This window comes from Coturnix japonica, chromosome Z, assembly GCF_001577835.2.
Source record: "Coturnix japonica isolate 7356 chromosome Z, Coturnix japonica 2.1, whole genome shotgun sequence".
NCBI lineage: Eukaryota > Metazoa > Chordata > Aves > Galliformes > Phasianidae > Coturnix > Coturnix japonica.
This window is the reverse complement of record NC_029547.1, coordinates 58,243,139-58,256,591: the sequence shown is the minus strand read 5'-3', so window position 1 is coordinate 58,256,591 and position 13,453 is coordinate 58,243,139. Positions and strand designations below refer to the sequence as shown.

Below are 13,453 nucleotides of genomic sequence, written 5' to 3'. Positions count from 1 at the left end.
TATGAAATGATGAGGACATAAATAGTAATGAAACACTCAAATTCTTATGTTTTCTGGAAATTCAGCAATAAAAAAATACATGTTTATCACAAGGAAATGATATTTCACAGCTATTCACTAATACAAAACTCGGTGTTTGGAGATGTTCAGAGAATTTTTCATTTCACTTTTTAAAAGCTAGTTTTTTTTTTTGTTGTTTTTTTTTTTCCTGTCTATCTAGAAGCTACTTCCTTGACCCAAACAGTTTACAGACTTCTCCAAAATGCTGGGGTCAGCTTACGTACGTTCTTCATTCAGCATTTATCCCAACCAGAAGGAATGTTCATTAAGATGCATCCTACCATGCTAGAAAATGAATCAGCCTTATACCCAAGCCCGCTTCTCTAAAGTGCAGTGAGTCTCTGCATATGCTTATATTTATTAAGAACAAACACTTGATTAACAGCCGAGCATTAGTTTTTATGCCAACACGGGTAAGAATTCAAAATAGATGACGGTTTAACTCCCAAATGCCACACTGTCCACACAGAGCTGCCAGTACTCGCCAACACATCCAAGAGTGTAATTCTGTACCAGTGCCAGTACAGGAGACAACGCAGTCCCCTACTCTGCCGTTGCTGCAAACTTACTGACAACTTGTATGCCAGATGCTTGCATCAGCCTCCAAAAGAGGATAGTACTGGATAAGCAGGGACTGTTTAAAAAGGAAGTGCCAAGGTCTGCTGCAGCACAGACCACAGAGATCCAAACAGAGCGGTGTGCATTCATGGGGAGAAGCCCAGCAGGAGTAGCCCTGCCCTGGGCTAGATGGGGTTTTGCACTGTTTGGAAAGAGCAGCAGCCCCTAGACAAGAACACATCCATCTTCTTACAAAAAGAGCTCCCCAAGAGCTCATTGGTTGTTTGCCTTTTCTTGTGCAGAGATTGTTTGTTTGTTTTTTGGTTTTTTTTTTGGTAAAGAGGAAGAAAACCTTACACACCTCCAGCAGCATGCCTTGTGGCTAAGTAACAAAAAGCATCTGTATACTGAGCTACATAAGTCTGGAGTGTCACCGCCAAAAGCCTATACCCATTTCACTGCCACTGGACTTACTGGACAGTGTTAACCCTTAGACATACAGCGTATTTCTCATCCCAGAATTTACAGCAGAAAAAGCTTTTCTACTCCAAAACAAATATAGAATTAAGGCAGAAGTAACACCCGTGTGCTCTCAAATCCAACTGCTGAAAGATGCCGTTGGTCTGGAGCACACACAGCATATGCTCACATGCCAATGGGGAGATGGCAAGATCTGAGGCCATATTTCAGTGTTATGTTATCCAAATAAGGAAGCATGGGATTGCAGCCATGGCTTTGCTGATTCTGCTAGTGAAGCAGGCAAGCAAGTCCATCATCTGTGCTTCCTTCCACTGCCTCCATCCCCCCCTCCCTCTGCCCCCGCCCCCCCCAAGAAGTAAACTATTACTCTGATATCTTTGCAAAGTTCCTTGAGATCCATGCACATAGAACCTCAATAACATTATTCCAGAAAGTACTCATGGGTTACTGAATGTGTGCTGGTTGGTGCTTTCCTGAATGAATGTTACAGACTGGCCATCTCTGCAGTCATTGCATTTTGCAAGAATTCAGTCAATGAAAGGTTGCATTTCATTCTGGACAAGAATAAGCTGTTTGTAAAGCAAGAGTTAGATACAAGGAGTGGATTCCTGGAAGAGTAAGAGTGCTTTCATTGCAGGGGGTTGGACTAGATGTCTGTTAAATGTTCCTTCTCCTTCAGATTTTACTATGATTCTATGGATGTATTTGAAAAGAGACTGATCAGCACCATGTGCATCCCCTCAGAGACATGGCACTGCATTCACCTCACTTCTACACTGAGTGTGAGCACCAGTGTTTCGTCTGTGACTTTAAGTAAATTCCTGCTCCACTATGACCAGAGCATATGACATCTCTGTTAAATTACAGACCAGATTGGTTTTGTTCAGTATTTTCCAAAAATGTAAATCTTTCTCAACTATTGTACTTTAACAGAGACTTATAAAACAAACAAACAAAAAACAACCCCATCCCCCTCCACATACAAAATCAAATGAAACCACACTATTCCTCCCTCCTTCCTCCCCTCCCCCCAAATGACACAAACATTTCGTTTCAGACTTATTTTGGAAAACTTTGTTTGAAAGGCACAAAATGAAATCCAGCATCACAGCTCCTTGTCTGTGCTCAAGAGACGTTGGTGATGTGTTAAGGGCTAGGAATGTGCTGTGGAAACAGTTCTAAATTTAAGCAGTTGAGTTTGGGTAAGTCTGGAGACTGTCTAGAAATTTCTCAAGAGCGTGTTGGTTTCTGGTTTCTGTTTGTTCCAGCTTTCACTGATACCTTGACAGATTATTTTATTTTATTTCATTTTTTTTGTCTTATTTCTGCTTCTCTTGCTGTCGCGTAAACATCCTTAAGCAACCCAGATAGAACTTGGGGTGTTGTTTAGCTCTCAGATATTATAGAAGCTTCTCTCTGGCTTTTGGCATTGAATGAGCAAAGGCTATACCATTTTGAGCACTGTACACCATTTCCCACTGTTTCACAAGCTCCAGAAGTCGAGACAAAATGTAAGTGCTCTGAGGAAGGTCTCCCATGAAGCTGACTCATGATATTACTGCAATCCAGGACAGAGCTGCAGGTCTGTGTGCAGCGAAAGCTCTCTTGAGACTCTGTAGCAGATACAAACTTAACTCTTCTTCTCCCACAGCTGACTTCCACTGAAGTTTGCAGGAACCTCACAGGGTTGTATTGGGCTCACAAGATACATCTCATTTAGTTTGCGATGGTCTTTAGTTTGCTCTTACTAAACAAACTCCTGGAAAGAGGCACAGCAGGATGCAGCATCCTGGCACTCTCCTAACCGTACCAGGTATTCCTCACTGTACAGCCCTCAATAGATCTGTGAAGGTCTCACCAGTTCTCATGCATGAAGGGTTGTTAAGCACTGGAATAGGCTCCCCAGGGAGGTGGTTGAGTCACCATCCCTGGATGTGTTTAAAAATCATTTGTATGTGGTGCTCAGGGACACGATTTAGCAGAGGGTTGTTGGGGTAGTATGGCTAAGTTGTGGTTGAACTTGACGATCTTTAAGGTATTTTCCAACCTGAGCATTTCTATAATTCTATGATTCTATGCTTTTTTTTAAATTTATTTATTTTTTTATTTTTTTAAAGAGTTTAAAGTTTGTGTGTCCTTCAATATATAGCTATGGCTAAACAAATAAAAACATTATTTGTTTCAGATACTCTGATGTAAAGCCTGCTAGAGAACAAGACGGCAGAGTAACAGCTATGATTAATAAGAACAGAAAATAGAATAATACAGGTAGTATTAGGAAGGGGTAAGTTATTATATTACTTATCAGTGATATTTAAGTAAAATTCTGGAAGGGTTTTTTTAGCACCAAAACTCTGGAAAGCATATTAAGATACAGCCTGTTCCAGGAACATGCTACTGTAGATACACAGGATGGTTGTCCTGGGTCAGACCATCCAGACCTTTCTCTTCTTTTTGACAGTGTCAAAAACCAAAGACATTAAGAGCATAACAAACACATGTAAAACTCTCCATTGCTCTGCCAGCCTCCAGTAATTTTCAGCTCACTTATTTACTCACTTACTCATCTTACTCACTTATTTTCCATGCAGAAAAGTCCGGACCTTCTTAATCTTTCTACAGGCTTTTCTACAGGCTTCAGGATGGAAAACAACTGAACTCAAATGCATTTGATGGTGTGTTTAATTTAAAGACAAAAACATCACTTTCTAGATGAAGGCACAGGAAACTGGCTTATTAAGTGATTGTGGCAAACGTACACTACTGATTAAATTAATTTGCCACATATTTCCATTTGATCTCCAACACCAGGAATTTCAGTTTTCATGAGTGATGACCTCTGGCATAACATATATAAACCGTGGAGAAGTATTAGAATAATACGAACTCAGACATAAGATCTACTGTCCAGGACTTTTAAGTTTGTGGGTGAGTAGGGAAAAAAAAAAAAAAAAAAAAAAAAAAAAAAAAAAGGATATTCATTATTCTGTCAATAAATGTTCTCAAATGTATTCGTTCTGATACTCACTACAGTTGCTGAGGTTCCAATGCAGGAGAACAGGGTGTCTGGGTTACCAGAGAAGGTGATACTGTAACTACACTGATACTGTCTTTCCAGAATATAATTTCTATGGCTAAACTCAAAGAGCTATTGAAAAACTGTTGCAATTTTGTAGGTATAGGCACCGGCCTTCACTTTGGAAACAACTAAATCTGCCCCAGGGTTGATCTCAATGGTGTGAAGCTAATCTTGGTGGTTGAACAACACTCCCATTTTCATTCCCTCTGAATGATCTCCCACAGTACCTCCCACTCCCTTTTTCAAGCTCTCCTGCACTTGATGCACAGTTGTACATCATTCTGCTTTAGCACCCACTGTGCACAGGTGTGAAGGAATTCATTTAAAGGAGGACCCCATTTTCCAAATAATGTCTTGCTCTGCAGAACTTTTTTGTGTCACCATTACTTGCTCCACATTATGTGTGCTATCGTCACACGATAATCTTGATTTTGTATTTACATCAGATTGTGGATAGAGAACATTTTCAAGCCTGGAAAAGTGGGTTCATAAGTCATAGAATCACAGAGTCATTAATGTTGGAAAAGACCTCAAAGATCATCTGGTTTGAAGTATGTGTATGACCACTGTTTTGAAGAATAAGTTCAGGATACAGCCTGAACCTCTGCTGGTGCAGACTGAGCCCATTCTCTCTCATCCTATCTGTTACCCAGGAGAAGAGGCTGACCTCCACCTCACCACAACATCCTTTCAGGTAGAAAAAGTCAGCCTTCTGCCTTCAGTCCAAGGAATAGGACTCTCATCAGTCATCTCTCTCATTAGCAACAACTTTGGAGGACCTGTCATCTAGCCAGCCCTTAATCCATTTAAGGCACACCCCACTCATCCAGAGAGTACTATTTTTAAACAACAGAGTACTGCAGTACTAAATCAAACATCTGATGACATTTCAGCAACATTTGGTACAGTTCAACAAACTTGTAATTGCAGAGAAAGAGCAAGAACAGTCATGGCTTACAAAAGTTATCTTTGACACAGCTACATGGATGTCAGCAACAACTTTTATTTAATATTTCCCTATTTGCTAGAGCTGGGCACTGGTAAGAAGAGAAAGTAGTGGGTTTACTTCTTAAGAAATCAGTACACATTAGCAACTTCCTTCTTGTATCTGGAGACTAGATGCATCCTTAACTTGAACAACAGCTCTAGCTCCTGTGATGATAGTTACTCTAGTGAAGGATTTCTTCTTTGTGTTTATTTTCCCAGTGATTACCTAGATCATTTGATACACATACTGCATCATACAGATATTCATACCTCAAATGCACTGACATACACATTCAGCTCTTCCAACTTCCCAGGTTTATGAGTGCTATGTGAGCTATGGAAAATATTCACACTGTGTAAATGCTTGCCTATAATTAGGTCAAAGTCTGATAATGATATCTGCAGTCAAAGAGAACGAGGCCATATAGTAAACTGTAGGGCTGTACATTTTACTCATCTAAAATATAGTATTGTCACTTGGCTCACCTGTCCCCTGAGCCTACTGGCCACTGAGACTACTTCCAACAGTACCTCTCACATTCCAAACTTTTGAGCAACTTAATGCAGGTGTATTCATTTTAAGTGATAAAAATGTCTCCTTTTCCACTCAAAATGTAACCCACCACCCTGCCTTCAGCAAAAGAGCACATTGAAGTGTGCTACAGATTACTGACAAGAAGGCTTCCATCTTCTTGTTGGAACCTATTGCTTGCCTCCTCCACTGGCATCTCCACTCAGTACGCACATAGTCCAGTGCTGTGGCTATTGAAGTTAGTCTCAAATAAAGGTGGTGAGTGTGCTGGGGAATGACAGAAGGATTTGCCACTACTTGGTGCTCAGATGGCCTCTCATGAAGGAGGGATCAGAAAACCAACCACTCCTGGCCATCAAGGTCCTGCCCAGGACACAAAACCTCTACCTTGTTCCTAAGCAGAGACCTGAGTTCCAGTTCCCAGTGGCTGTTTTGCATCTGTCCACTTTCCATACTGGACAGTAGTCAAAACCAGAAGGGTCTGAAAACCACAGTTTAAACATATGCAGGGATATTAGCAACATATCTCTTTAAAGATTCCATTTCTTTCTCTCTATTTCTTTTCCAAAACCACACTTTCTATTTTTAAAGGCTTATTTAACTGCTTCCTCCCCTGATAAATTAACCATAGCATCCAAGCTCTCCACAGTCTGGCATGTACCTGTAAGAGATCTCCAAGACATGGGCAATGCCCTTTACTCATAGTTTACAAACCAAAAATGAATGCACAGAGAGATTAAGTGCTCATTGCTGGCAAAACAAGTGACTGGTCTGTGTTCACCAGTGTTCAGATTAATGTCCTGACAGATCCCTCTTTTCCACTTCCCATGGAACCTGTCTGTGTGCCAGAACAGCATACACTATAACTGTGACCAGTTAGAGTAAGAAAGAACAAAACCGACTCTTTGAAAAGTGTCTGCCTTCTGGTCTAAATGTTCGTATTTCCGTATCTAGATTTTGCTTTCTTTAAACACTCAGTGGTGGACACTTAACATTTACTCTTCTCTTCCTGACAAGCCCATCTGCCATGGCAATTAGGAAGGCAAACACATATCTATGGGCAGCAGTGTCCAGCAGTTGAACCACTGTGGTCAGAGCTTTTCTCTCTGTATGTCCAGCATTCATTGCGAAGCACTGATACAAGCTTGTGCTCACCTGAGTAAAATACTACAGCTTGTGTAGACTGTTTTTCCATTGATAACTCTAGAGGGAATGTCAGTGCCAGCTTTCTCTTGGTCTAGAGAAAAGACATACAGCTTTTGATGACTGAACTTATTTTTGCCAACCAGCAATAGAGAAGAAATACCAAACTCATGCCAAATGGCTCATCTGGATGGAGCAAAGCTTACTCTGGAAATAACCTTCTATGTGTTTGGATAAACATTTGTAACCACCCAAGTACAGAAGAAAAATCACCACGCCAGCTTGCATGGACAACCTGCTGTTCTGCAACGTGTATGCGAAAAGTCACCCAATGGACCCACGCTCAGATTAAAGTAAGGAAGAATGTTTTTGACACTGAAGTTGAATTATTGCAATTTAATTCATTGCACATATCACAATGCTATGTTTTACTTGCAGCCAGCCTAGCAGGCACTACAGAAATAGAAACCATAAAGGAAATTTATAGAGAAAATGCAGATCCAGGTTCTCAGCCTCCTTTTATATTAGCCTATGCCAACTCCAAGAAGCTGTAACACACCAGACAACAATTCTATCTCCATAATGGCCTCAGTGGTGTGAAATGCAATGCACCAAGAAGCAGCGTATCCGACTTACTCTGCAGTAAGGTGTAGGGACATCTTGTGGTATGGCAGTGGGTGCTGGCTGCTATGCAGCAGGCAGGAAAAGCAGCAGTAATGTAAACCTTTTTTTTTTAAATTGTTTTTTCAATTTGAAGGTGGAAGTTTTCCAAAAACATGCACAGCAGCAATATGCTGAGCAGCTCTGCAGCACAGCTCTCCCTTATTTATAGCTGCAGGAGTCCAGAACCTGAGGCAGTGGTGAGGGTTAGCTCGGGAACAATCCCAGTGCTTTCATTTGGGGAACTGGCAATGTCATAGAACTTTAAAACAACCTAAAAAATGCACCTACTTCCTGCTGCTTGAATATTAAACACTTAATAGTATTCTCCCCCTTCCCCCCGCCCCTCCTCCAGCACACGATAAGCATTTGATGTTTTTTCCAGGGAACATTTCAAAGAGGTAAAAAGAAAACGCAACTGTCTGATTGATATCTGGTTATTTTACATCTCCGTGGGCTCATTAGCAGAGCAGAGGACGCAAAGCAAACAGCGAGGAGCAGCACCGCAATAGCGGCAGCAGCAGCCATGCCTCCAGCTACAAAGGACACCCGTGCTCTCTGCCTGCTGCAGCACGTAGCATCTGTTGATCGCAGGAGGGGTGGCAGGGATGGATGGCCACAGCCCACTCGGGATGTGCCGCATGCCGCAGCCCTCCCATGCTAATCGGGCACCGCGGGACCGGGTGATGTGGGCTACGTGGGGCTGCCCCATGGTGCGCCAGGCGATGAGCTGGCAGTGTCTGCATGCCGAGGGATGTGGTTACCCGCAGCCAGGCCCGGCCCCCACGGGCATCCTTGCCCACAGTCTGCAACGGTTCCTCATTACAAATGACGGCGTGAGACGTGGAAATGAAAGTTTTGGCTAAAATGGGGCAAAATGCTGCTCAGACCTCTTCCCTGCCAGGATGAAACTCTGCAGAGAATTTGCCTAAAAGCATGCACTCAGCTACGGAGCTGGGGTGACAGCTTACCCGATACATAATTACATGATTCTGATAACGCAATGCTTGCATTTGATGGAATTAAGAATTAGTAACACCAGAACTGCTTCCTGCAGCAGAAACCGCCCTGCAGTAGATCCTTTATGTTTAACTTCTTAATCAGCTCAGCTCAGCTCCCACTGTGTGAATACACCCTTTTCAGCACAGCGCGGATTTTCTCCCGCAATCTCCCCTCCTCCCCACTTCTTCCCTCTTTTCTTCTCCATCATCAATCTTGCAAGCATGCCGCTGTGCACTCGCGTTTCCCTCCTGCACATGTTAGCTCAGAGCACTTCACCGGAGCCCCTTCCCCAGCCAAACCCTGCTGGGAAGCTGCAACCACCACTCCCCGATGAAGAACTCTGTGCACAACTTGGTGGCGACCCTGCTGCCCGTTGCCCCCTTCCTGCGGCTCCCCTGACCGCAGACAAAAGAGCAAGTAATGCAAAGCTGACTTACTGCTATGGCTTGGAGCCTCTCCTTGTGCAACTCTGCTTCCGCCATCCTGGAGAAAAGGACACGGGAGGAGAGAGGAAGGCAGGAGGGAAAAAAAATCCCGTGCCAACAAAACCAAACGAAAAGCAACAAAAGTGAAGTGAAGCACACACTGCAGTCACCCGGGGGAACTGGAGTAATTGCAAAGAAAGCCGAGCTCCTGTGCAGTAGTCAGCCACTTTTGAAGGCGCTGCGGGCTGGCTCACGGTAGGATCATTTCAGTCGCTGGACCAGTGCCTGCCTCGCTGCCTGTCTCCCAGCTGTATTGCTAACTGCATTTCATTGCAGCTTCTGTGCGCTGTTGCTGTCACACAAGCCATGTATGCACTCTCCCAGCAGCTGAGCACAGGGATAGCTTGCATGGCTATAATTTTTTGCCTTGACGTCTCAGCTCATTTGCTCCTCCTATGGAGCTCTGGGTCGCGGCAGGAGCTTGACATCCGCGGTGCGCACAGACCCGCAGGACTGCAGCAGGGGAGCAGTGCTGCTGCACCTCCCGCACAGGCAGGCAGTGGGTCTGCGGGGCTGCAGCAGCCTCGTGGGGCTGGGGAGGGAGAGCCGAGGGCAGTGAAGAAAGAATAAGTGTGGCTGTCAGTAGTAACACGGCACAGAGCTGCAGGGCAGACCGCAAGAGCGGGCGTGAAGAGCACATGCCAGGGGGAAGGAAGGTGGTTGTGCATGGCACGTGTGAGCATCCATCTCTATCAAGTGACAGGGCTGCAAGTAAAAGCCACCTTGCTGGAGAACCAGGCTAATAGGTAGGGAGGGAGGCAGGAGGGGAGGGAAGGGAACCAGCACAGTTATTTTTTGCAGCATTACCTTTGTTTTTAGCTACAGCATTGACATTACATTCTTCAGTTGATAACTCCTTCACTTCTCTCTCACTTATGCTGAAGAGCCATTCCCTTCCAGCCCCATCCCACTGGGTGCTATAGCACAGCAGGCACAGGACTGCCCCGCTGCAGAAGCCAATGGGGGCTAAACATGCATCCCACTGCTGTCCTGCAGAAGTGTGCTGTGCAGCAGAAACTGTGTCTTCACCACCACCTGCTGACAGACAGGCAATCTCCATTGTCATGGGGGAGACAATCTGGAGGTCACCTTGTTTCATTGAATCATAGAATCATAGGACCACAGAATCATTACAGTTGAAGAAGACTACTATGATTGTCTTGTGCAAACCTCAGTGCATCCCCACCATGCTCACTAACCATGCCCTTCAGTGTCACATTTATTTGTTTCTTGAACACCTCCAGGGACAGTGACTCCACCACTTCCCTGGGCAGTCTGTTCCAGTGTCTGACCACTCTTTCTGAGACAAAATTTTCGCTAATATCCCACATGAACTTCCCCTGTTAGCAGCAAAACTGGGTCTCTAAGCAGCATGGAAACCCCACTTTCCCACTTACTTCCTGCTTCAGAACAGCAGTTGGCTCTCTGCGCAAGGGAACAAAACTTAATTTGCAAATTAAATGCATCCGCTGGGGCAGCACACACATTGCTCCCACAGCACTGGCACAGTCTGCAGTCACTGGGACTCCTTGCATGACCTCTGTTTCTCATGTGCCTGCTACTTGGTGTGCCTTCCAGACTGGTGTTTTACCCCTATGATGGCTGCTTTCCTCCTCCACTGGTAGAAGGCTCCTTCCCTCGTGATGGTATATCAAAGTGACTTCTTGCTTAGCTCTGCCTCACTGAAAGAAGTCCTTTGTTGTACCAAAGACTCAGAATATTGCAAAGTTCTACTAATTTCTGTGGCCAAAAGCAAAGTTTTACTGCAATATCCCAAGTGAGGTGGTGTTCATGAGCAGCTGTCAGGGTGGGCTCACAGCTATGGGCAATGCAACAACATCAACTTAAAACAGGATGCTCTTTCATTCTTCCAGTTTGTCTTAAATAATCTGTTAGATGGCATCTATCATGTAGCTTATGTGTTCACTTTTGGCCTTTTTATGCAGAACTTCCTTTGTTATTGTTGTTGTTGTTTTTCACAAAGGTCTGTGCATTACGGCTTGTATTACTACAGATGGTTTTGAAGTATCCTATCACACAGATCGAGACATCTATACTCCCACAGTGCACTGAGAACCTACATGGGCAACTCCTACTGAGGCTTGCAAGTTATGCAATTAAATCCCTTCAATACCCTTCTCATGTTTTGCTGTCAAGCCTTGCCCCAGGGAGGAATTCAGCTACGAGCTGTACCCAGCAAAGGTCAGGGCATGCCTATTGCAGGCTGCGGCTGGAGCTGGGACCAGGACACATCCACCCTGAGATGCAGTCACACTTGGGGCTCTTTCCTTCTCTACGGCAACTCTCTGCAAAGTACTGGGGGTTGGGCTCTATGATCTCTTTAGTTCCCTTCCAACCTCTACAATTCCATGATTTTGTGATTCAAACACAAGTTTAAACACATTTGGGTGCTCTCATTTAAATATGTGCGCAGTGCTCACTCCATGATTATCCTGCCTCCCCATTAGCTGCAGTGCTTATTGCAGGTGATGGTGTGCACTCTGTCTGGAGCAGCTGCTGGATGGTTGTGTGAGCGCCAAGCACATTGCTGCTATGAAGGAATGGGTGTGGAACTGTTTTCCAAAATCAGAACTGAAAAAGATTTATCAAAATGAGGTGCTCAACACTGTTGGTACCAACAAGTGTTGTTGTGGTATTGGAGCTGTCTGCTGATCCTGTTTCTGAGAATTCACTCTGGGGCCTCACAGAGAGCTCCCTGGTGGGATGAACTCTGTGAGGTGCTTTAGTTGGCCGTGACAGTCTGTGGAGTTTTGTTAAATAAAACAGCATGAAACAAAACAAAACATAATGCAATCTTTACCTTTTTTTCTTTATTTTTTCTTCCCCTTCCCCTCTATTAGTTATGATTTTTGTTTCCAGAATATTTTCCTATCCTGGTAAGAAATGTACTAAAATATTAAGAAAACCAGAGAGGAGAGGGGGTGTAGGGAGGAGCAAGAAGCTGCTAGAAGACCCTGCAAGCAAGAGGAAAGTATTCCAGTCTACTGCGTTCAGAAGCTACACAGGGAGAAAAAAGGAAAAATATCCCTAGTATTTTTCAAATGTCAGTAAAAATGCTGTTGTCTTCACAGTGACTTTTAAAAGAGTAAAACCCACTACAGCTCAATAATGAGCAAATTGCATCCCATTTCCATAAAATAGGTTGCTATATTTATTTTTCTGGAAAAGAGTGTAGCAAACAATCTCTAGTCCCTGCTCATTGCTGGAAAGGATTCTGAAAGAACTCTGAGCTAAGGATAGCCTGAACTTCTAATGAGACAGACCACTTAAAGAGTGGAAATGGGGCTCTTGTCCTTTCCACAGAACTGAGCTTAGAAAGCTCTGGTTTAGGATGGGTTCTCTTTAAGCCACCCCCATGTGTATTTTGCTAACGAAGGCTTGTCACTGACCTGCACAGGATCAGAACCCTGCTGCAGAGTGCCAGCACCCTGTTCTCAGAGCAAAACCTTGGCTCCCCTCCTGCTGGCTATCAACAGGAGTGAGTCAGTCTGAGAAACCAGACACTGGCTTGCAGACTGTGTGAGGAAGGCACACACACACACATGAAGGTTGAGACCAACGCCTCAGTACTGCCAACGTACTGACATAGTTTTGTGGTGACAAGTTGGTGGCTGGATCCTGGCAGCGGTTGTCAGAAAAACACAGAGCAAAGAGTGAAAACAGGCTTTGCATTTGCATTTCAGATTGTTTAAGAGAAGATACTTCTGGCTCCTAAAATTACCAGATGCCAGCGTGTTGCATTGTGCTACTCTTACACTATGCTGGCATCCTCTCTATTGTCGAGCCTTCCTCCCCAGAGCATATTTGAACAATATTATTTTAATCTAAGCTGAAATTCTGAGGTTTCATTAATCTGTTTTTTATCTTCCTTACCAGACTCTGCCTCCAGATGCTGAATTAAAATAGGCCAGGAATGAGAATTCATCTACACTTTTGATTCCTGTGCCCATTGGCCACGCTCCCTTCCTGGACTCATTCAATCACAACATCTCATATGAGGCAGTCTTCAGAATTTTTGGCAGTGACATCACCCAGCATTTCCAGAAGAAGCTCCTCCATCTGCAGCCTCAATACGGGCTCAGCCTCACCAGCCATCAGGCTCTTGCTGTCGCCCTTTCTTGTGTCTCCCCTTCCCATGTCACCTCTTCCTGTTTTTTGTTTCAGTTTTGCCACTTGATATCAAGATGTGAAGTTAAATCATGCACTGTGGGAAATGGCATTATTTGAAAATTAAAGAGCTGGAGCTCTTTAAACCTTCCCAAGACATCAGGCCTATGGATAGGTAAGACAACATTTATTACTCTGTGCAGTCTATTAGGTTTTTCTTCATTTCTTTGGTTTTGTTCTGAAGCAGTGGGAAACTTGCATGGAGCGGGTGGTCTCTATGTGGCCTGTTCATCCTGCAGGACTGGCAACCTTGCCCACAGCAGAGTGGTTGGAACCTAC

The 13,453-nt window shown here is 44.1% G+C and overlaps 1 protein-coding gene across 6 annotated transcripts in view; it reads right to left on the bottom strand.

Moving 5' to 3' along the window:
* Positions 1-9,363, bottom strand: part of PALM2AKAP2 (PALM2 and AKAP2 fusion) — a 234,630-nt gene extending 225,267 nt beyond the window's left edge. For 3 of the 6 annotated variants that reach the window (XM_015849810.2, XM_032441519.1, XM_015849811.2), the window contains exon 1: positions 8,939-9,348. In XM_015849810.2, the coding sequence (XP_015705296.1) occupies positions 8,939-8,983 (45 nt within the window). In that variant the 5' untranslated portion in view covers positions 8,984-9,348. Of the gene's footprint in view, positions 1-8,938 lie in introns of all 6 variants that reach the window. The other 3 variants (XM_015849807.2, XM_015849808.2, XM_015849809.2) reach the window with 3 other exon arrangements.
* Between the last annotated feature and the right edge of the window lie 4,090 nt (positions 9,364-13,453).